Source organism: Primulina eburnea, chromosome 4 (genome assembly GCF_022965805.1).
Source record: "Primulina eburnea isolate SZY01 chromosome 4, ASM2296580v1, whole genome shotgun sequence".
NCBI lineage: Eukaryota > Viridiplantae > Streptophyta > Magnoliopsida > Lamiales > Gesneriaceae > Primulina > Primulina eburnea.
This window is the reverse complement of record NC_133104.1, coordinates 2,457,569-2,480,977: the sequence shown is the minus strand read 5'-3', so window position 1 is coordinate 2,480,977 and position 23,409 is coordinate 2,457,569. Positions and strand designations below refer to the sequence as shown.

Here is a 23,409-nt window from a genome sequence, read left to right as displayed (position 1 = left end):
TAATACTTTTTTTGGATGACTCAAATAAGATATTCGACCCACGAAATTGATTCTTGAGACCGTCTCATAAGAGTTTTTGTGATTGATAAAATAGAATCGACGCAAATTTTTAATCTTAGTAATTTCTTTAAACTCATGCATATATATTGTCGGGTGCAATAATTGTCTTTGCTTGGTAGAGCGATCGAACCGTGGTGATTGAGCTGCTGTGTGGTTTGAAAATTTTGAGTTGCACAATTACCACCAGCTATAGTTTTTAGTAAAGCGATAAGCGCTCGATCCTACATATATAGTCCACAAGAAAATTACGAGAATTAATACAATAATCTGATAGGATGTATAAGGGAAAAAAAAATAATGTTCGAAACATTAAAAATGACATGATACAAATAAATAATGTGAAATAATTTTTTTAGACATTTTTTAAATATAATTTTTTTATAATATTGTTATAAATATTAAACTAGTTTATAATTTGGCTGATTGTTAACACAAATGCACGTAACTTAAAATCAACAAAGAGTAGAAGAAGCAACTTATTATGATCATTTATTTATATGAATAATTTTGAATTGATTGATTGGATGTGAAATGTTTGCCATTAGAATTTGTAGGGTCCAATTTAGGAAAACTCTATTTTGTTAAATATTACCCAAAAAGGGAATTGGAAAAAAGTTTAGAAGGCCAATCAATTAATACATAGTTTAGGTGTCACTCGCCAAATGGTATGACAATTTTATATTATATATATTCTATCTTAGGTCTATTCTCAATAAAAGGTGCGTCCATAATAATAAGTGGAGTTTTTTTATTTAAAAAAATAAAAAAATTATGTAACTGTTCATATTTAAAGGTTTTGGTAGTGACTGAATGAAATATAATTAAATGTGTATTTAATCTAATAAAGATTGAAACTTTCTCAGCAGTCTTTGATTCACATAAAAAATATTTTTGCATTCCCTTATATTGAAATTCGGTTCAAAAAATAGAAAATATGAAACATATATATGATATTGCAGAATAAATTGTTTTAGATATGATACAAAAGATAATATTTTGAGTATAAATTTGAAACAATTATATTAATATCAATACTTACTAAACTTTTTTGTGTGATCAAATATCATATATTAGTACCCGATGTGAAATAGTTTATACTGAAATATCATATATTGTACCACATATGTAATGTTTTATACCAATTTTCATCCGATAAAACACGTGTCATTAATATAAATTTTTTTAAATATATATTTGAATACTCAAAAATCATATATTAGTTCTAAATCTGAAATATTTAATACTCAAATATCATATATTAATACCAGATTTTCAATATTTTGTACCGAATCTTTATCCAAAAGACGTGTCATTAATATAAAATTTGTTATACATGTTTGGATACTTAGAAATCATATATTTGTGTCATGTCTAAAATATTTAATTCTTAAAAATCGTATATTTATTCAAGATTTTCGATGATTTATACAAAATTTCATCCGAAAAAACACATGTGGGTCCAAATAGTACACAAACTGTTTTTTTTTTTTGGTTAGTCAGGGACCACAGAAAAAAATGAGTTTGAACAAATATTGAACACACATTTAACTATTGAGATATGAATTTATAATTTATTAATATCATTTGCTCATAAAAAAATGGAAATAAAAATTTTAATTAAAATTTTATTATGTCAATAATTATTCTAAAAAATGCAACAATGTGTTTGTTTTTTTTTTTTTACGCAAAGAAAAGTGAGACCGTCTCATAAGAGAATTATACTTTTTTTATCTTGTATAAAAATAATTATTATCCAAGGTTCGGGAATAATAACAAATAAATTATATGCATTCTAAAATTACAAACACTTTCATCAACTTCATATTTATTTTACAATTTACACTTAATTTCAGATTTATCTTACATTTTTAGGAGATTAAATGTATGAAAAATAAAAAACCAAATAGGTGTATCACATATATAATATTAAAAGCTATTAGATTTATTTATTATTTTTTTCAAATCTCATGTGAGATGTATAAACTAAGTATATTTTTATTAATATAATAAAAATAAGAGAGCTAGATGTAATTAACTCTATTTAATATTCAAGTAAGGAATAAAACGTGGAGCGTAAAAAGGGTGATTCATCAACTGGCCTTGACTACCAAAGGTCCAAAAGCCATTTAAAATAATAATTTCATTAAGCAATTAAATATAATAAATTTAAGTTTGAGATTCGTCCACTATACCTTGAATGTAGAATTAAATATTATAAATTTAAGATAATGTTACTTTTATGGTCAAGTCATCTACCGTAATTGTTGTTTAGGAACCGACTATAATTATAATTATGGTTTGTTTCAACCTGTCCGTGCAGACAGATCACTCCACATGAGTGCTCTGGGCCCACCTCTATGTAAAAAAAAAATTTGATTCGAAAAAATCCGAGCCGTTGGATCGACTCTTGCGGACAGTGCCCGCAGAGATAAGGTCGAGTGAACCCATAATTATAAAATCGAAATAAATGTCTCCACAATTATCACGATGATCAGGATGGAAAGAATGACTATTCAATTTTATTCATAAATTATCTTACTAATGTAATACAAATTTTATTTTTCTAACGATCTTTTAAGTTTGAGACAAGATATGAAGCTCGAGACATAATTATAACAAACATCTCAGCTACTCAGAAAAATTATATGAACTATCTTACCTCGTTCTCCAAATTTTAAGGAAAATTTAATGTGATATAGCTTTCAAATTGTACGATAACGAACTTTCAATTAAGGTTTTTTTCCGAACTTAGAAAACATAATGTAACGATAATAATAACTAGTTATTCTGCGCACATGGTGCATGTGTGTACAGTTTTTTTATAATTATCGAGAGAATAGAGTGAAATTTGACAAATTATTGAATGACTAGAGAGCTATTGAATTGTTGAAAATAAAAAAAATAAAAAATAAAGTGTTCGTTGAAGAAAAAAAAAACCATAAGTGTAATATTGGTATCACATAAGTACAAAGTTAGAAGAAAAAGTTGGTGTTTATTTTTGTATCAGGCCCAATATATATAGTACAGATTTTGCTATAACTTTCAATGAAGGTTTTTTTCCGAACTTTAAAAACATGATGTAATGATAATAGTAATTAGTTCCTCTGCACATGTGGTGAGTGTGTGTACAATCTTTTTTATAATTATCGAGAGACAAGTGAAATTTGATAAATTATCGAAGGACTAAAGTGCTATTTGAATTGTTGAAAATTAAAAAAAAAGTGTTTGTTGATTTTTTTTTATAAAAAAAACAAAAATGTAATATTGGTATCACAAAAGGATAAAGTTGAAAGAAAAAGTTGATTTCCATTTTTGTCTCTATTAGACACATCATTTATATATAGTATAGAAGTATAGAAGTATAGATATAGATAAACGGTAATAATTTTTTTAAATACACAAATTATATTTTGTTCATGATTTAATTAGAGATTTTTATACTTTATTTTGAAGTTAGTGTTGATCATGTTAATGTTTGACGTGTGATTTTTGTTAATTGATGAGTTAGAGATATTATGCACTTTAAACTTTTAAATGTTAAATTAATTTTTGGATTTTGGAAATTTTGAGTATTTTAAATATGAATTTCGAATTTTATGTTAAAAAAATAAAAATTAGTAGGATTTCAAAGTTAAAAAGTAGTGGACGTTTCAATGAGATTGAAACAAAGTGAATAATTCTTGAATGAAAATTTGCAGATTTGAATTTGAATTAATTTATTAAATACATGCATTCATTTACAAAAAAATCGTCAATAAATGTGTTATCATCTAATTCTAAAATCGTATATTTTCCTCACTTCAATCATCACATTGTCCTCCAAACAAAAACTTGTGTGAGACGGTCTCACGGGTCGTATTCGTGAGACGGATCTGTTATTTGGGCTATCCATGAAAAAGTATTACTTTTTATGCTAAGAGTATTATTTTTTATGGTGAATATGGGTAGGGTTGACCCGTCTCACAGATTAAGATCCGTAAGACGGTCTCACATGAGACCCACTCTGTCCTCCAAGGGACTTGAATGATAAGAACGACGGTAACTATCGCAAGCAAATCTGCATGTAGAGTAGCTTCTACTTGTGAAATTTTTAAAATAAAAAAAAAACATATAATCAATCATATTTGAATCAAACATAATTGATAAAAAAAAAAGTTGGGAGTAGGTCTCATGTGAGACCGTCTCACGGATCTCAATCTGTGAGACGGGTCAACCCTACCCATATTCACCATAAAAAGTAATACTCTTAGCATAAAAAGCAATACTTTTTCATGTATTATCCAAATAAAGATCCGTCTCACAAAATATGATCCGTGAGACCGTCTCACACAAGTTTTTGCCAAAAGTTGGAGAGCTCAAAACCAATGAATAAATACAATACTTTCAAAAAATTATTTAATTATGAATGAAAAACTTTATTATATTAATATTTTGAACATTTAATTTCTAATTATTTCTAATTTTTTAATTGATAATTTTTTCTTTTTCTCTTTTCAAATTTGATGTATTTAAAAAATATTTATTTGGTTTGTAATGCAAGTGTGTATATTTTTTGTAGAATATAAGCTTTTTTTAAATAAAAATAAAATATCAAGATAATAATAATGATCACTAAAATTAATTAATAATATATATAAATAAATTTGAATAATATAAATTAAGTAATTATTTTTAGTGCTAGTAATTAATTAATAATATATATATATAATATAAATTAAGTAATTATATTTAGTGTTAGTAATTAGAAAAAAAATATTTAAGAGGATTTATAAATGATATAATGATATATGTATTCATGCATGATTAATTGAGGGGAAGGAAAAATAATTATATTGACACAAAATTTGCTTTGGTGGAAAAATTGCATGTTACATTGTTCATGGATTAGAAAATGTTTATTTTTAGCTAATCAAACTGAGTAATATTAGGTTGATATAATTATTAAGTTTGTATAATTATTATTTAACTTTAATGTTTAGTAAACCATTTCATATGTATAGTATAAGAAACACTTACGTTCACACACAATTTCACGTCCTATAATTTATTTGAATATAATGACTCTCCGACTCTCATCTAATCGTTTGATTTGCTAGCATTCGATTATTTCATCGTATGCATCCAAAGAAAAATATATGAGCATTACAATAAATACAATATAACACTAATTCAAATTAAAAATACTATATAACATTAAATCAAAACAATAAATATTATGAAAAAATATGAACATATCCTTATTACTGGAACGATGAGTTTGGTTTGAAATTATCTGTGTAACACCAAAAGACTGAAGACCAATCAATAATAGGTAATATCAAGAATTAAAAAAATATAAAAAACCCAAAAGTACACATAATTCAGAATTTTATTCATGATTTTATATAGATATTAGATAATAGATCCAAATTACACAACCACCTCCTATAAAAAATAGAATAGGTCTTTTGTGAGACGATCTTATGAATTTTTATCTGTGAGACGGGTCAACCCTACCGATATTCACAATCAAAAGTAATACTCTAAGCATATAAAGTAATACTTTTTCGTGGATGACCAAAATGGGAGTTCTGCCTAACAAAATACGACTTGTGAGATCATCCCATACAAGTTTTTGTCATAAAAGTTTTTAAAAATATGAAAAACCCCATATATAAAATTAATTGTATTTTAAAAAAATCAAGCATACAATTCCTTACAAATTAAGTAAATATGCTCGAGTTTTTTTTTTAATACAATGGTTAAATGTGCTCGATTTTTATAATAAAAAATAGAGAATATATTAACCTATTAATATTTTTTAAGATCTTGTATTTTTTATATTTTTCACTTGGGTACTATACAATTAACCAGTAGTTTGCGTCTGCAAATATAGTTGTTTTGTTTTTTTTTTTTGTTTTTTTTTGTAGGCTACTTTTTTGTATGTGAAAATAAAGCTGAACTTAAAACAAATAAAAATTTCATTTTTTAAAGATCATTTTCATGATATTTTATCTATTCTTATAGGTTTTTTCAAAATAAAGATCGCACTTAGGGGTGGGCATAAAACCCGAAAAAACGAAAAAACCGACCGAACCGAATAATTTAGTTTAAATGGTTCGATTTTATCGGTTTTTCGGTCAGTTATGATTTAAAATTTATGAAATTCGATTTTTCGGTTCGGTTTTTGGTTTTAATCCCCAAAAAAACTGAATAATCGAATCGACCATATTATTGTTAAGTATATGATTTTTATGTATAATGGGTCATATTATTGTTAAATATAAAACTTTTTATGTATAATGAGCATATTAAAATTTAGGAAATTAGATCATTAACCCTCAATTTTCAATCCGATCGTTTTCTCTTCTTTCTCACCACTCACCAGCGATGTTTTCTTTTCTTTTCTGGTATATATTTCTTTAACTTTTTCATAAGATGATTGGTGTTCCATTCGAGCTGGTTGACACCTTGTTATCATTCCTATCACTGAATATTCCGTTGGATTCATGTATTGTTCGTGTTTACATGGTTAATTAGTTATGTATTGTTATTATATTCGTATGACATGTTTAAAAAATACTATGATTTAGAATTTAAAGGCATAAAGTGACATATAATTTTATTTCTTAACAAATTTCAGCTAACCATATATAACCGACCGTATACACCGAACCGTATTACAAAAAAATCAAACCGAACCGTAATAAAATGGTTTAATTTTGGACTAGAAATGCTCAAAACCGAAAAACGAAAAATCGAACCGTTGTAGAGTAAAATCGGACCAAACCGACAGTCGCCCACCCCTAATCGCAGTCCACTAGGTTAATTACATCTCATGAAATTCGGGAAATGTCAATTCCAAGTTGAGTATTTTTCAGAATTTCAACGAATCAATAATAATTTTTGAAAAACTAAAATGATGATTATTTTTATTTCAATAGTTTGAAAACATTTGAATTATAATATAATTTTATATAAATATTTTTTAAAAAATTAATCAATAAATAAATTAAATAATTTTGAAAATTAAAGTTTATACTTGATTGAAATTATTAATGATAACTAGATTTAAAGCTCTTAATTTGGTCATGTACGGATTTTTCAATTTATAAATAATTTATATACCAATTAATTCATTTACACTAATTCGTCTATCAATTTACCAATTTATGTATCAAAATAAATTTTTCTCTATATTTAACTATAATCATTTTTCTAAAACATAAAAGAGCATATCCTGACCGTTGATTATATCCACACCCCTCATCTCAATTTGTACCCTCCTCGTCCATTCGACTCCACGCCCCAACTGCCAATTTCGTTTGATTTTTGGCTTCAAATTTTCCGACATTGGAGATTTAATCCATAACAAAGAAAAGATATACAGACGTTAATTCCCCTCCTTGGTCCGGTAAGCCTCTAGTTTTTTGACCCGTTGCATTAATTAGTGGCATGAATGTGGTAAATTTATGGGTTGTTCGTTATTCTTTTTTGAATTTATAGAAAGATTCAAGTACTGGCATTCTTTTTTTTTTTTGATTTCGTTTGCCTGCATATTTCAATTTGAATAATACAAAATTTATGATGGAGCTGCTGAATTGTTGAATTATTTGCAGGGATTCGGTGCTTCTTGAAATGAATTTTTTCAAGAAGTTGATGTTGGCTGACTGTGGAGTCAGAGCTGCTAAGAAGACATCTAAAGGTGGTGTCTTTAAACTTTTTGAAGGCATTTTTCCTTAAATAATTAAGTGTGGTGAATTCAACCAATGTTGTGTTTCTCTCGTGTTTGTTTTTATGTCGTTTGCATAATCAAGTTTGTGTTGCTTCAACATGAGTGATATTTGTAATTCACCAGTCTGCAATTTTGAGCTGGGCTTGTTATTCGGATTGGTCAATTAATCTTGTTTGTATAGATAGTTTGGTTTGTTGATAACTTCCGGTCTCCTTTGCAGCAACTAGCTTGCGTCTTTCTTGTTTCTTTCATGATAATTCGGTGGAAGTTCACTCCGAAGAACAGGAAGTTGTAATAGCTTTGGGAAGTAATGTGGGTGATAGACTTCATAATTTTGATGAAGCTTTGCAACGAATGAAGAAATCTGGTATACATATCACAAGACATGGTTGCTTATACGAGACCGAACCTGCTTATGTGACTGATCAACCTCACTTTCTCAATTCTGCTATTAGAGGAATGACGAAACTTGAGCCACATAAACTCTTAGGAATTCTGAAGGAAATCGAACGAGACATGGGCCGTGTTAATGGAATTAGGTACGGTCCACGACCAATTGACTTAGATATCTTATTTTATGGTAGCCAAAGGGTAAACACTGATACTCTTGTTATTCCCCACGAAAGAATTTGGGAGCGACCTTTTGTGATGGGTCCCTTAATTGATCTTTTGGGATCCGACATAGATAATGATACAATTAAATCGTGGGATTCGTTTTCTGGAAGTCCTGATGGACTATTTGGTGAGTGGGAGAAACTAGGTGGTGAATTGCTCATCGGAAAAGATGGGATGAAAAGGGTGTTACCTATCGCAAGTAAGTTGTGGAACTGGTCATCAAGAACCTCTGTCATGGGTATTCTTAATGTGACTCCCGATAGTTTTAGTGACGGGGGGAGGTTTTTATCAGAAACATCGCTCGTTTCTCACGTTCGTTTAATGCTGTCAGAAGGGGCGGATATCATTGATATAGGTGCACAATCAACACGACCAATGGCAACTAAGCTATCCCCCGAACAAGAACTCGATAGACTGATGCCTTTCTTGGAAATCATCAAGAACTTGCCGGAAATGGAAGGAAAGCTCATTTCTGTCGACACGTTTTATTCACAGGTTGCTGCAGAATCCGTGAGCATGGGGGCTCACCTTATTAATGATGTATCAGGGGGAAATTTAGACTCGAATATGCATAACGTTGTTGCGGCGCTCAAAGTCCCGTATATTTTAATGCACATGAGAGGCGATCCATCTACCATGCAGAATCAGGAGAACTTGAAATATGACAACGTTTGTGCGGAAGTTGCATCTGAGTTGTACACACATGCTAGAGATGCCGAGTTATCTGGTATCCCAGCTTGGAGAATGATTATAGATCCTGGGATCGGATTCTCAAAAGACACAGGACAAAATATTGATATTCTTAACGGATTGCCAACTATTCGGTCTGAGATTGCTCGGCGGAGCTTGGCGTTGTCTCGTGCTCCTATGTTGATAGGGCCTTCGAGGAAGAGATTCTTAGGTGAAATATGTTCTCGACCCGAAGCAGCACAAAGAGATTCAGCTACTGTTGCGGCCATCACCGTGGGGATTCTAAGAGGTGCAAATATTGTGAGAGTACACAATGTTGGATATAATTGTGATGCTGTCAAGCTCTGTGATGCAATGCTGCATAGAAGAAAATTTCCATGAAATCATTTGTTTGGTCTCTTTAAACCTTCACGCCCCCAATTGTATGTGTCTTTTGAGGCAGACCTAAAGCGGGATGAGAAACTCTTCAAAATCAACTTCAGTGTCGTTCACTCATTTCATTTACCATGAGATAGATGCTAAAGTTACAAATTTTTCGCCGCATCAGATACCACGCCTCTACTTGATTTATTGAATCATTGGATCCATTCCGGATGTCTTGACGAAGAAACTTGAGAAAGAACCAACCATGATAATGTCTAGCTAAGAAGTCCAAGAAAGATGGTTGTCTTTGTATTGTTTTGTTAGTTTCTTTTTGGCAATCAAGCAAGCCTTGATATTGTTAGGTACGGTTTACTCGTGAGATTTTGATGATGAATGATGAGATGATAATAGGATAATATAACTATTTTTTTTACTTCAATTATTGCTAAATTTGAGCTAAACACGAGATGATACCAGGATGATAGAATATCATCCTGCCCGCCAAATAATGTCTTATAGACTTCACCTTTGATGAACTGTAAATTTGAGGAAATACATATTATGTTTGATACTTGTAGACCTAATATATTTGCCTTCTGAACAATAGTGCACAAGACATAATGTACAAATTGAATCCCCACATTCAACCAAGGTTCAATAGATTGATAAGAAACAGGGAAATTATGCCATTTTAAATTCTGATAGAGGGACTTTTAGAGAGCGTTGATATTAAATGAATAATATAATATAAACACAATATTAAATATTTCAATGACTATATTATTATCAGAAATGCTCAATTAATGCATTTCGTAGTTCATAGTGAGTATTTCTATTTTTTTTATGACCGATAAATTTTTTAAATCTTGTATTTGTTGTTTGTCGCCCGTGATTTTCACTTTTTTTAATGCACTAATATTTTAATTTGAGTTTTTGTTAAATTTATATGTTTTTATATTTAAATAATTTCAATTCAAAGTATTAAAATTTTGATAATCAATATTTAAAAATTTTCAAGAAAATTAATTTAGTATTTATTTAAAAATTTTAAAATAAAAATATTATTTAATTAAAATATAAAAAAAAATTAAACAAAAATATTTTTTAAAAAAACTACCTCACATGTGGATCAGTTCTAGTGTTGCTCCAATCAAGCTTTAAAAATAGTGCTGGATTTAAAGCTGGATTGGAGCAACAATCATAACACATGATTGGAGATGCTCTAAGTAATTTACTGTAGGGTTTTGCATGTCATTTTTTTTTCATTAAACAAACAACATGACAAAAAATTAGGTGTGTCAAATAGGAATCGACTTACCAATCTGATCCTGTTCGGCTCGAAAAAATCAAGTATGTGTTCACGATATCTGATCCGAAAAAGTAACTGGTTTCGGTTCAACCAGGTTGACACAAAAATTGTAATTTTTTTTCAAAATATATAATTAATAAATATTATCTATATTTTTATACATTGTATGTTTGAAAAAAATATTGTATATTTAAATAATAAATTTTCATCATGTAATATTTATTTTATACATTTTTTTATTTTTTTAAACAACTGATTTAGTAAATATACTTTTAATTTTTTACGATTAGAGTTTTAAATTTAAATCATATATAAAGGAGATTTTGTTATTATGTGTTAGAATTAATTTTTTTAATTTTTTTAATTATTATTATTAAAATAAAAAATCAAAATCAGGTTGATTCAGATTGATCAAGTTGAGTCGAGTTATTCGTGTTCACATTCGGGTTAGTTTAGGTTTGGGTCGATTAGTTTTTAAATACTATCATGTATCTACCCAACCCGAACCCACCCAAATTGACACCCTTACAAAAAAATCAAGTGAACGTAACAAATAAAATTGTGAAAAACCAATAGAGTATGATTTTGAACAGTACCAGACTATTTCCCATTTTCTCTAAGGATATGATCGAACCAATTATGAATTCGAAAAACCAGACTGGAAGTGGCCCGTTTTTGCATATCTTGCTGGGAATAATTATTTTCTGTCTCTACCAAGAAATAATTTCATCTAGGATTTTGCCAGTTTTTGCATATCTTGCTGGAATAAATCCCTTGAAAAGTGGCATTCAAACCCGTAAAATATAATTGATAAACACATGATGTCATTCATTGCCTAATACAAGCGTGATATTAATTTTTAGCCGAAATACAAAAATGACTCATATGTTAGTAAAAATAAAAATAAAAATAAAATACTTTTTATGATCATTTCTATATCCAAGCTGGACCACTCTAATCTAACTCTCATTTACCAAACATAATGAATTTATTATTGAAGAAAAATAATCAACACATAAGGCATGCTCCAGTAGCTTACCAAACAGGTCAAATCATGTGCCAACTTCATACAACTACACAACTAAACTCATTCATCAAAGATAACTTTTAATATTCAAGATAGTGCACACCTTAAACTTTATGACGAATAAAGTCACACTCAAGAATAAAAATAACACAACTTCATCAAAGAATATTATCCCACACTTTAATAAATTCTTTAATGATCCCACTTGAAGTTAGTTCAAAGAGATTGTCTCTCTTAGGGAACATGCCAAATCAAGGAAAATAATAATAATAATGTACAAACATGAATAGGATCATAACACAAAAGATGCTGAAGAATTTATGATGTTAATAAAATTCAATGACACCTGACTTTCGAATGTCAGAAGAATAGCCGCTTGATTCCGGCGGATTGCTGTATTGTTCCTGTTCAAGTGGTCGCGGTGTGGCGGAAGTGACCGTTTTCGAGATTCACTTGGGTGGAATATCTCTGATGTTCTACTCTTTGCAGATGAAATGACAATTGAAGTAAATCAACAGTGTTTGCACCTTCAGGAGCTTTTGATTCTTGCATAAGTATATCTTGTCGAATATCTAAACCAATAGAGACACGGGCATCCAGAACTCCAGGGAAAATTTCTTGGTCAACTCCATTAGATGACTTGAAAACATTGGATGTAAAACTCTTTGATGTGCTATTGCTGAAGGATTCAGCCGAATCCTTGTTAATATGAAGGGATGAATGTTGATTATCTAGGAAAATCCGAGGATGATTCACGGATACGTCTGCTGAATTGCTCGATAAGTTCTGTGATTGAGATGACAGAAGAGAGAGAGCATTGCTGGAGTTTGACTCCGCAGATACTTCTTGAACTGAGAATGGCACATTTTTATGGAGAAGAGAGTTTGCAAGTGGAAGACCAAATTTGTTGTTCACAGGGTCACTACCAAAGAAACCAACTTGAAGGAAATTTGGAAAAAGAAATGGTTTTCTCGATAAATCCGTTGCAAGATACGAGGAACCTGCATAACAAACAACTCAGACCAACACTCCCCACATAGAAAGATTAGAAATTTTGAGACTCCGATTTTTGCTTTTTCTACTTCCAAAAAACACAATAACCACAAAAATGAATAAGAATCTGTATTTAAAGAGTGACACTGGGCCATAACCGTGGTCACAAGAGCACAGATATTGTACGATCAGGTCTACTCGCATCATTTCCTATCAATAGTAAATGCTTACTCGATCCCTTTAATGTGTCCTTGTTTAATTTCCTATCCTTAGCAAATGTCTATTCGTATCCTTTATTTGCAAAGCTACCAGTCACAAATTGATTCGTTAAACAAAATTTTGATTATACTGGACGGCTTTGATTATTTTCATGCATATCAACCTCTAGATCATATATTAACCTCCCCTATTTCTTTCCTGTTGAAATATACGGATTACTACATGATGATTTTTGAACGTTTAGCACGTAGAAAGAAATAGATAGAAAAGTATAAACGTGCAGCATACCCAAGTGAGAGTCCAATTGAGGCTTCCGCCGACGTTCATTGTGTCCTGCGAGGCGTTTGCGACAACTGCGTTTACCTTCATCAAACTCTCGAAGCAAATGAAACCTGAAATTCAAATGTTACTTCAGATTCTACAAGAAAAATCTGGGATCAACTTGTCACAGTCAGAAAGAAAAGGTGTATTTAGCATCAAAGTTTGAGCTTAACAAAAGAGAGAAGAGTCTCCACCTACTGCATTGCTGACAAAATCTCTGCTGGATACCATCAACAATAACAACAGAAGATTTCGAGTGAAGATCACAAACTTTGTGCCTTTTGTGGTAATCCTTTGAAGAACTCAAATCCTTATTACAATCAAGAACTTGGCAAACGGGAATCAGAGATAGTGGATTTGACGTACGAGCTCGTTTCGCAGACACCGAATGCTCCAGAGAGCACAACACGGTGTTTTTAACATCAAATTGATAAGTGTTTCTATCTTTTCGAGCACCCACATTGTCATTCATAAAACTCGCAAGTACCAAGTCTTGATTATCGACTTTCGTAGCAGAAGTTGAGAATCTGGACCCGAATCCCCCGAACGAAGTCAATGTGTTGGTAGAAGTAGACATTAAGGATTTGGTAGTACCATCATCCGTAAAATATCCTAAATTTTCTGAACTTTCGTCACTAAGATCTAATTTTCTCATGATGTCAGGCAAAATAGGTTCGACAAATTCCATGCTCTCAGCTCTATTCCTAACCGGAATACAACGAGGTTCAGTGCTCCATCTTTTTAACCGATTTCCACTCCTCACACGAGCATCATCAATCTGCGCAACGTGCAGGCCCTTCACCTCAATACCATAGCTTACAGAATCCATCTCGGGAGTTGGGACAAGAACGAGGTTTTTTAAGCTATGAAGCAGTTTTTTTATGATGCCTGAATGAATAAAAACGCCAATATAAATCCAATGCCGAGCTTAACCCTGGAGACGAGTGATTACTTTCTGGACACCAGTAAAAAACATGAAATACCTTCACATCAGGTACTTATCCTTATTTTAAGAAAACAATGGACGATATATGACACGATAATTCAAGAAAATCTTATTATTTTAATTCCCACAATTCCCACCTACAAAAACTGATAACAAACACATCAGTGGAAAAAAATTCCAAGTTTCATACCCCCGATAGATTAATTCTTCTCTTCCAAGCCCCTCATATTAACACCAAGGAGCTCTAATTCCCAAATACCTACTCGACAAGTTCAATCTTTTCTCTACACTCTGACAGATCCCAACCCACCCCAAATCAAGAAATTCAAGTTGTTACAAGCACCCGAAGCAATCATTTAGGCAGCCCTTGATTTATGTAATCTTGATCTTTTCCTCTCATCGAACAACCAGATTTTTCCCACCTCAAACTGCAAAAAAACTTGTTCAAACTATCAGGAAGATCCTTGCGCTTGCATCAGAAAACCAACAGAAGCAATAGTAAGATTTTCCCCTAGAGAAAATTGATAAAAAAAAAAAGAAGAAGCTATAAAACAAACATAAAAACGGCAAGTTACAGCCAAAGATCGAATCTTGAAAGGTAAATAACGACTTATAACTGGGAATAAACCAGAAAAAACTAGTGTGTAATTGTGTAAATGTGTCAGACTGGATCATAAGCGATGAAAAAGACGAAGGCGGAGAGTCTTCAAAGCATACCTCAGAGCTGGGAAGAGATGGAAGAAAGAGAGTGGCACGATCAGGTAATGTACAGTGAAATCATTTTCTTAGGGAAAATATATTTTATTCTATTATTTGAGACAATAATATAATATAATATAACTCGTGTATTTGATACGAATTCGCTTGCTTTTTTCGCCACATTTTTTAAAACCATATTGATGCCCTGGATGTGGAAATCGAATTCAATTCATTCTTGCAATATTTCATACATTTTGAAGAAACGTATAGAATATATTTTCTCAATTTAATCACCATTGTTCCAAATTGAATTGATCAAATTGTAACAGTACAATAAAAGGAGAATAAATGTCATTTGACTGATTGTTTAGCCGTCTCACAATAGAAAAAAAATACAAGCATGCAACCTTCAAATTTGAAAATTTAAATGGGACACATACAGCTTGTTTGGAGGAGTTGTAAAAAGCTGATTTAAGATCCATTAACAACCATTATTGAACGGTAACAACTGTTTATTGAGCTGATCATTTTCACATATAAATAATGGCCACAGGTTGGGGGAAAAACAACCAAATCATCACCAAATTCCTGCAATTTCCGAGCATCAAAGTATGTTATATTTCAAACGAAAAATGTTGTGGGAATTATGATATTTCAGTGGCATCTTGACTTTATGTCATCTCAAAACTTTGCAAACAACCAAGTTCGAGGCAATCCAGCAGCTTTTGTGTTCGACTTTCTAGTTAAATCTCCCTCATTTTGGAAGATAATAATCAAGTAAGTGAATTTTGGTATTTATATTCTTTTTATGAGCTTATATATATATGTGTGTTTTAAAATAATGTTGTTCTTGAAAACTCAATCGTACACTGCTCGTTTCACGTCATTTGATTCGTATATATTTCGTTCCGCATGATTCCTCTATTATGCTATGAAGTTTTGAAAACGCATTGTCAGGATACAAATTAAAGTGGTAAGGAAATTTTCGGAACACGATATGATAAGACTTTGTTACGAATTCTATTTGTCTCATGTCTTGATTCATATTGCGATATGTTATATGAAATTTTATCTTTGAACTCATATTACATGTATATTTCGATATTCTTGTGTACGATTAGTCCTCACATACTAAGGGGGGGTGTATTCAATATAGGAGAATTATTGACTTTTAATGGATTTTGTAGATTTTAAAAGTTTAGATCTATTCAATTAAGACTTTTGTATACTCTATTGAAGTCTAGTGATATTCAAAATAGACTTTCATAGAGTTTTAAAAAGTCAAGTGGTATTCAATTTTGACTCTTTAAAACTCTATAAAAGTCTAGAGGTATTCAAATTTTCAACAGACTTTTAATAACTTCATGAAATTCATTAATATACAAACATTAAAGCCTAAAGTATAACTATAAATTGTCAAAAATTGTATTAGGTTCAACCCAAATATTTGGATTGATTTTTAAAACTTCTAACTCGTAAACAAGCTATTTATTTTTCCCTCTGTCGCTTCACATCACATCGTTTCTTATCTTCTCATCTATCTCTATCACTCTCTCAAATTTTTCAAAATGTGTCTATATATATAGTTTCATATTTCCTTTCAAATTTTTCATTTTTTGGCTGATTGTCCATTTAATAATTTTTTATTTTAATATCATAGAAATTTTGAATTCTAGAATTTATTTTGTGATTTTTAATTTATGGTTTATACAAATTAATGTAATATTCAATAATAACAAAAGATGACCCAAAAAAATACCGTTTAATTCTTAATAATTGAATAATCTCGCAAAAACCATGATTTTTTAAATTCTGTTTAGCATTTTCAATTAATATGTAAGTTATGATATTTTTATACAAAATTGTATCCACACAATGATAAATAATATTCTTTTCACATGTATATTATCAATTTAAAAACAAGGTTACATATTAATCAATTGATGTATTTTTAAAAATTTACAAACATGCGTACAACCCACATATGTACACATGTAAGTATTAAATTATTTTACTTTAAATAAGTAATTTTATTTATTAATATAAATGTAGGATCGAGTGCTTACCGCTTTACCAATAGCTATAACTAGTGGTAATGGTGCAACTCAAATCTTTTAAACCGCACAACACCACAAGCACCACGATTCGATCACTCTACCAAGCAGGGACACCCAACAATCTCCCTCCCAATAATTGCACTCCTTGCAATCAATGGGAATCGAACCCGTGACCTTGGCTCTGATACCAATTGTAGGATCGAGTGCTTACCGCTTTACCAATAGCTATAACTAGTGGTAATGGTGCAACTCAAATCTTTTAAACCGCACAGCACCACAAGCACCACGGTTCGATCACTCTACCAAGCAGGGACAATTATTGCACCCAACAATAAATATTGAAAAATTATTTCAAACTGAATATGTTATATATGTCAAATAATTATTAGTTCAAAGTAAAAAATAATATGGCATAATTAAGTACAAAATTTATAAAATCCTATAAAAAAATTTCACAAAAGTTTATAAAAATCTTACAAAAAAGTCTACATGAATCCACATAAATTTTTTTATAAATCTGCGAGATTCTATAAAAGTCAATAAAAATCTTGCAAAAAAGTCTACATGAATCAACATAAATCTGTTTATAAATCTGTGATATATTATAAAAGTCAATAAAAATCTATCAAATCCATAAAAGTCTATCTTTGAAAAATTCATTAAAAGTCATCAAAACTCTGGATTGAATACACCTCACTAAGTGTTTGTCCAAACACTCACCCCTTACTTCCCTCTCAGATAAGAGCGAGGAAAATGATGAACAACACATATGTTGGGGTTGGTGATCAAGTTCGAGACATGAAGTTCAAGCATCAATTTTAGTTTTATTTTCCTTTACGCTATCGCTTTTGATTTTGTGTTATGTACTGTAAATACAGTCATGGTTTATGTAAGAGTATGGCTTTTAGTTATTTTATGTACTACATGGCTTGTACTACATGACACTGGACGTTCCACGGGCCCTCATAAGGACCTAGATTGAGGTCCCTAGACCGAACTAAGAGAGCGACCAAAGTAGTCGTTGTTCGAGAAAAAAAGGCCGGGCAGCCGATTGATCGGGATGAAAGGTTGGACTCGGGGATTCAAATCTCGAATTTGTTAGCAATTATTAGCTACGACTGAGCCAGTGGGAGTTGGGGCCCACTGTATGGGCCACCATTCTTCACGATCATTTAACACATCGATCAAGGCACATATAGTCTAGGGCCGACTGTATGGGCTACCTTATCTGGAAATCATTAGCATAACTGCTAGCTCACGTCTAGCCTAGGGCCAACATGATAAGAGTAGAGACGAAGCATGGCCAGACATCTAATCGCATGAGCTTTCCTGACGCAACAGTTGAGGTCATCATTTTTTTTTTATAAATACTCTGGTTTGCTCGATCATTTTCATTCAGTTCATATCATAACTTGTGTGTACTTATGTAGGTTGGGTTTTCTCTTTTTCGTGAGCCCAATTGTAACTTAAACGTCGGAATGGTCATGTCGGAAAAATCTTCTGACGTCCAGTTCATGAGATTGTTGTTTATGCGTGTAGGAGTTCAACTTTAGGAGCTCGTTATTTGAAGCTTGGTCACAATCGTCTTGGTCATATCCGCGAAAAGGCGAAGGATCTCAGCTCGAGAACTCCGCGCTAACTCCACCGAGATTAGCCGAGCAACAATGGTATCATCCTCAACTTGGTATCTTGTTAATTTCTATGTGATAATCACAACTATTTCTTCTAAATTTAATGTACGAGTCATTGCATCACTTTCACAGGAATAATCTAATAAATGAATTGCACTCATTTTGTCTAACCCAAATCCTTTCATTTATTTAGATTTCACCCCAAAAAAAATTTTTTTGTTGAGGGGGAGATTGTTAAAATTAGATCTAGAATCCAAAATCCATCCTAAATTGAGTATTGATGTCACACCGGCTACAATTTATCGTTCATCAAGATCTTCTTGATTATTGTGTATATCTAAGACAAAAAGGCAATAGTGATTTGGCATATATGTTAAAAAACGGGAAATTGACTTTCAGTCTTCAGCCGTTGATTTTTTTTGTGTTCAGTCCTTGGGTACTTTTTTAGTACCACATTTTCATATGAAGTGTACCACATTTCCACATGAAGTGTATCACATTTTGTATGACATAGTACCACAATTTTGTGGGTAGAGAGTGAACCCAAAGAAATATTTTGATTGAAAATTTTTCACCAATTTCCCTTTAAAGAAATTCCACAATCAATTTTTTTTTTAAAAAAGTTCTTTTCTTAAAAAAAATGTAATGTTTGGTTACAAAACACATTTTTAAAAACTATTTTTTTAGAAATTGAAATTTATGGTTTTTTGGATTTGAAAAGCACTTTTAATTCTTTTTAAAATTTAAAACAAAAACATTTTTTCGCCTCTATCCAAACATAAAAAACGTTTTTGTTTTTGTCTTATTTAAATACTTTCTAAAATTATAATTTCTGCATTCAATCTCACTCGATATTGAGACTATTTGTACAAGTTTCAGGCTTGGGTACTAAGAAGTAGGCCTCAACAAACGGGCCCAAGTTCTGAATACTGCTATCTAAATTTTAAAATTAAATCTTTAAAAAAAATTAACATTTTATATTTTTAGCATATCACACACATTAAATTTTCATATTATAACCTGAATTACCCCTCATTAAAAGTACAAATTTCTCCTTATTTTCTTTAAGTAGGGTATGAACGAACTGAGCTCGAGTCAATATTTTTCAATTGAGTTCAAATCAATCATCTAATAAATTTATAATTTATTTTGAACTCGAGTATATAAATTCAAGGTAAAAACTCATATGAGACGGTCTTACGGGTCGTATTTTGTGCCATGAAAAATTATTAATTTTTATGCTAAGAGTGTTATTTTTTATTATGAATATCAGTAGAGTTGACATGTCTTACAGATAAAGATCCGTGAGACCATCTAACAAGAGACCTAATTTAAATTTAAATAAATAAAGATGTATCAAGGAGTTCCAATTCACACTAGAGTGAGTCTCATGTGAGACAGTCTCACGGATCTTAATCTGTGAGACAGGTCAACCTTACCCATATTCACAATAAAAAGTAATACTCCTAGCATAAAAAGTAATACTTTTTTATGGACGATCTAAATTATAGATCCGTCTCACAAATACGATCCGTGAGACCGTCTCACACAAGTTTTTGTCTTCACACTATAGTGGTTATCTCATGAATCCAGGCCACTTACTAGTAAAACTGCTCTGGCACTGTTCCGAAGCCTTGATTCTGAAGTTTTTGTAAAAAGTCTAACAAAAGGTTCAATAATATTCTTTGCATGAGAAAGTTGAAAAGAAAAGACAGTAATAATAAGTTAGCATCAAGTTGTGTTTTTTTTTATGTTGATCCAATTATTATTTTAAAGTATATACTTACATTACCATCGAGTCAGGATTAAATTATGATAATTTTGTTCGATAACATGCGAGTTGTTACGAAACAAATTTTGTGTAAATCACACTTGAATATAAATACATTGGAGCACAACATACTTGGAATTGGCTCTATAAATTTTGAGTCGAAGCTATTTTGATGTTTGAAAACAAATATGATATTTCTTTTCTGAAAAATTTATGATGACTAATTTCTGTAAAGTAAATAGGAATAAAATAGTAGCTTTAGCTAGTGGAGGAATAGAATATCGGACCCCATCCCATAGTGGGCGACATCGTACCTTAAACTCAAAGCTTCAAAATATTCACGAGGTTAATTAATTAAAATCATATGGTATGATGATACATTTTCGCCATCCCATGAACAAAATTGGTTGATTTCTAATGATCAAGAATCATGTATCCACCTACTAGTTGTCTTGCAAATGCAACATATAAATATATATAACGATAAAGATTAAAAAAATATCTACTCTTTGAACTGAAACAAATCAGAATTATCAATTTTCTACGATTTGTAAACGATAAAATATTTTCAGGCGTGGAAAAGTTAATGTTCAAGTTCAGCTTTATTTTGCATGAAATTTTGAAAACAAAATGATATTTAGAAAAAAAAAATGAAAAATTATATAGAATACGTACTGGAGGAGGAAATATATGGGTGCATATAGTAGAAAAGGGTAAAGAGTATGTCTCTTGTGAGACGGTCTCACGAATCTTTATATGTGAGACGGGTCAACTCTATCGATATTCACAATAAAAAGTAATATTCTTAGCATAAAAAATAATATTTTTTCATGGATGACCCAAATAAAAGATTTGTCTCATAAAATACGACCCGTGAGACCATCTCACACAAGTTTTTGCCTATGATAATAGGTATTCTTGGAAAGTTAATTATTTAAATAGGTTGTTAATATTGCATTAATGTCATTATCTGTATTTCATTCATGTATTAATAAAATGAAATGTATTTAAGTCAAATGTTTGTTTTAAAGAGTTCATGTCCTATCAAAGTAGTGTTTGCAAATGCTTAAAAAAAGTGATCATGAAAAGAAAAGAATTCTCAATCTTTTTTTAAAATATTTACAAATACTACCTAAATAGTAAATATATCCAAAGAGCAAATAACAGAACAAAATAATTTGATAAGCATTCATGGAGACAATGTAAACTGTAATTGTTAAAAGCAGTGAAGTACTTTTAGAAAAGCAGAAATTTTGGCTTCATTGGTAAGAAAGAATAAGTAGCCCCACAATTCAAACTTAATTATCAAATAACTAATGATGTTAGTGTTTGTATAGATACAATGCTCATGTATAATAACATCAATTATCTGCTATACTTGTCCAAAAATCAGAAATTTTATTGGTAACTAAGTTTTTTGATCCGAGATTTCTAGGAACAAACAAGCGTGTTAGAATAAAATTATCGTAATTTTTGGTGATAACAAATAGTTGTTGGTTGATAAGTGGATGATTTTTTAGTTGATGGATGTGCTGAACTAACTTGGTAAGTGATTGTAAGCCCTAAAATCATGTTGGAATGTTATACAGGGTTGTTGGAAGAACTTGTTGGATGCTATTTATCTTTTATCAGCTGCTATCATATCAAATTGGAAGAAATTCCAGCTGATCTATCTTAAGGCTTATCAAATTACTCTATCAAGCAGCCTTTATCTTTGATGATGAACTTCGAACAATATTTGAGGAAAAATACGTAGAATGCTTAAAGTTCAAAGGTTTTTTTTTCAGGATCATTTAATGACATTAATACCTGCTATTTATAGGAGAGGAATGGGTAGTTACCTCGATTCCCGCGTCACCTACTAAGTCGGTTTACCATACTAGCTTCTGATGACTTCTCGGACACTCCAAACCCAAGTTGCTCTGGCGGATTAGATTGCCTGTAATGATTACACTCGAGTGTGGCTCATTTATCGAGGTAGCGCTATTCTCGAGGTTGCCCAAGTGGGTATCCAACCGAGAACATTACCTGGACAGGTGAGAAGCACCCGGCCAACTCTATGAGGACCCGGGCTACTGGTAAAGGACTGCGGATGAAGCCATCACACCCGGGAAGGGAAAACTTACCCGGGCATTCACAAAACTACCCAGTACCCCGGTTTGTACACATGGGTTTCAGATGAACAAACCCATATCCTTATAGGGGTATCACCACCATACAACCTGCTGACTTTATCATCGGAGTGGCTACGTCGGAAACCCCTCCGGCGCCCATTCACGAGTTCTTTTCATTGTTTGCAGGTGTCGTTCAAGCCATTGTTTTCGCTCAAAATTCCCAAAACATTAAAAATTGTTGATTTGATCCGATTGGAGCTCCTTACCCGGCTCGCCCATTTAAAGAGGATCTCATCATTGGCGCCGTCTGTGGGAAATTGAGCTCAAGACGTAGATATGGTTTCCATTCAAAAATAAGCCCAACTCTGCTTGGCAAACATACAAGTCCGACCAGCTCGACACTCAGATCTTATATGTGGATTTTATATAGGCTCAAAGTTCAGCAGCTATCCCGGATTGAGGTGGAAGATCATTTGTTGTGCACTTAGCAGCATACAGCTATATTAGTCAACTAATATAGCTCAACCAGAGAAGTTTCACACTACCAAAAATGAATTCGGATTCAGTATTTCCAGGTTAGTGATTTGGTTTTTAATAAAACTAATACAGCAGGAGAAACAAAATCTATTAAGTCCGGGAGACACGAGGCCCCGGCACATTCTTATTAAGCCCGGGAGGTATGAGGCCCCGGCACATTCTTGAAATTCCAGGGCTCCGTACCCTGGCTCGGGGCTCCGTACCTCGACCATTCATGAAGGCCAGGACTCCGCACCCTGGTTATCTATTAAGTCCAGAGATCTGTACCCTGGCTCGGGGCTCCGTACCTCGACCATTCATGAAGGCCAAGTCTCCGCGCCTTGGTTATTTATAAGCCCAGGGT

The 23,409-nt window shown here is 31.6% G+C and overlaps 2 protein-coding genes across 2 annotated transcripts; one reads left to right on the top strand and one right to left on the bottom strand.

The window, feature by feature from the left end:
• Positions 1-7,295: 7,295 nt before the first annotated feature.
• On the top strand, positions 7,296-9,802 carry LOC140830582 (folate synthesis bifunctional protein, mitochondrial-like). Its single transcript, XM_073193973.1, has 3 exons — positions 7,296-7,453; positions 7,659-7,744; positions 7,995-9,802. Exons 2-3 carry the CDS (start codon positions 7,678-7,680, stop codon positions 9,458-9,460), a joined length of 1,533 nt encoding a protein of 510 aa, XP_073050074.1. The 5' UTR covers positions 7,296-7,453; positions 7,659-7,677; the 3' UTR covers positions 9,461-9,802.
• A 2,082-nt stretch (positions 9,803-11,884) lies between these two features.
• On the bottom strand, positions 11,885-14,140 carry LOC140830581 (squamosa promoter-binding-like protein 6). Its single transcript, XM_073193972.1, has 3 exons — positions 13,506-14,140; positions 13,279-13,382; positions 11,885-12,779 (listed from the first exon to the last, which is right to left on the bottom strand). Exons 1-3 carry the CDS (start codon positions 14,138-14,140, stop codon positions 12,187-12,189), a joined length of 1,332 nt encoding a protein of 443 aa, XP_073050073.1. The 3' UTR covers positions 11,885-12,186.
• Between the last annotated feature and the right edge of the window lie 9,269 nt (positions 14,141-23,409).

Coding starts and splice junctions, on each gene's coding strand:
- LOC140830582 (XM_073193973.1), top strand. CDS start 7,678: ATGAATTTTTTCAAGAAGTTGATGTTGGCTGACTGTGGAGTCAGAGCT. Junction 7,745..7,994: donor TGCTAAGAAGACATCTAAAG/GTGGTGTCTTTA, acceptor TCTCCTTTGCAG/CAACTAGCTTGCGTCTTTCT.
- LOC140830581 (XM_073193972.1), bottom strand. CDS start 14,140: ATGGATTCTGTAAGCTATGGTATTGAGGTGAAGGGCCTGCACGTTGCG. Junction 13,383..13,505: donor TTTTGTCAGCAATGCAGTAG/GTGGAGACTCTT, acceptor TTTGAATTTCAG/GTTTCATTTGCTTCGAGAGT. Junction 12,780..13,278: donor TCAATTGGACTCTCACTTGG/GTATGCTGCACG, acceptor TTTGTTATGCAG/GTTCCTCGTATCTTGCAACG.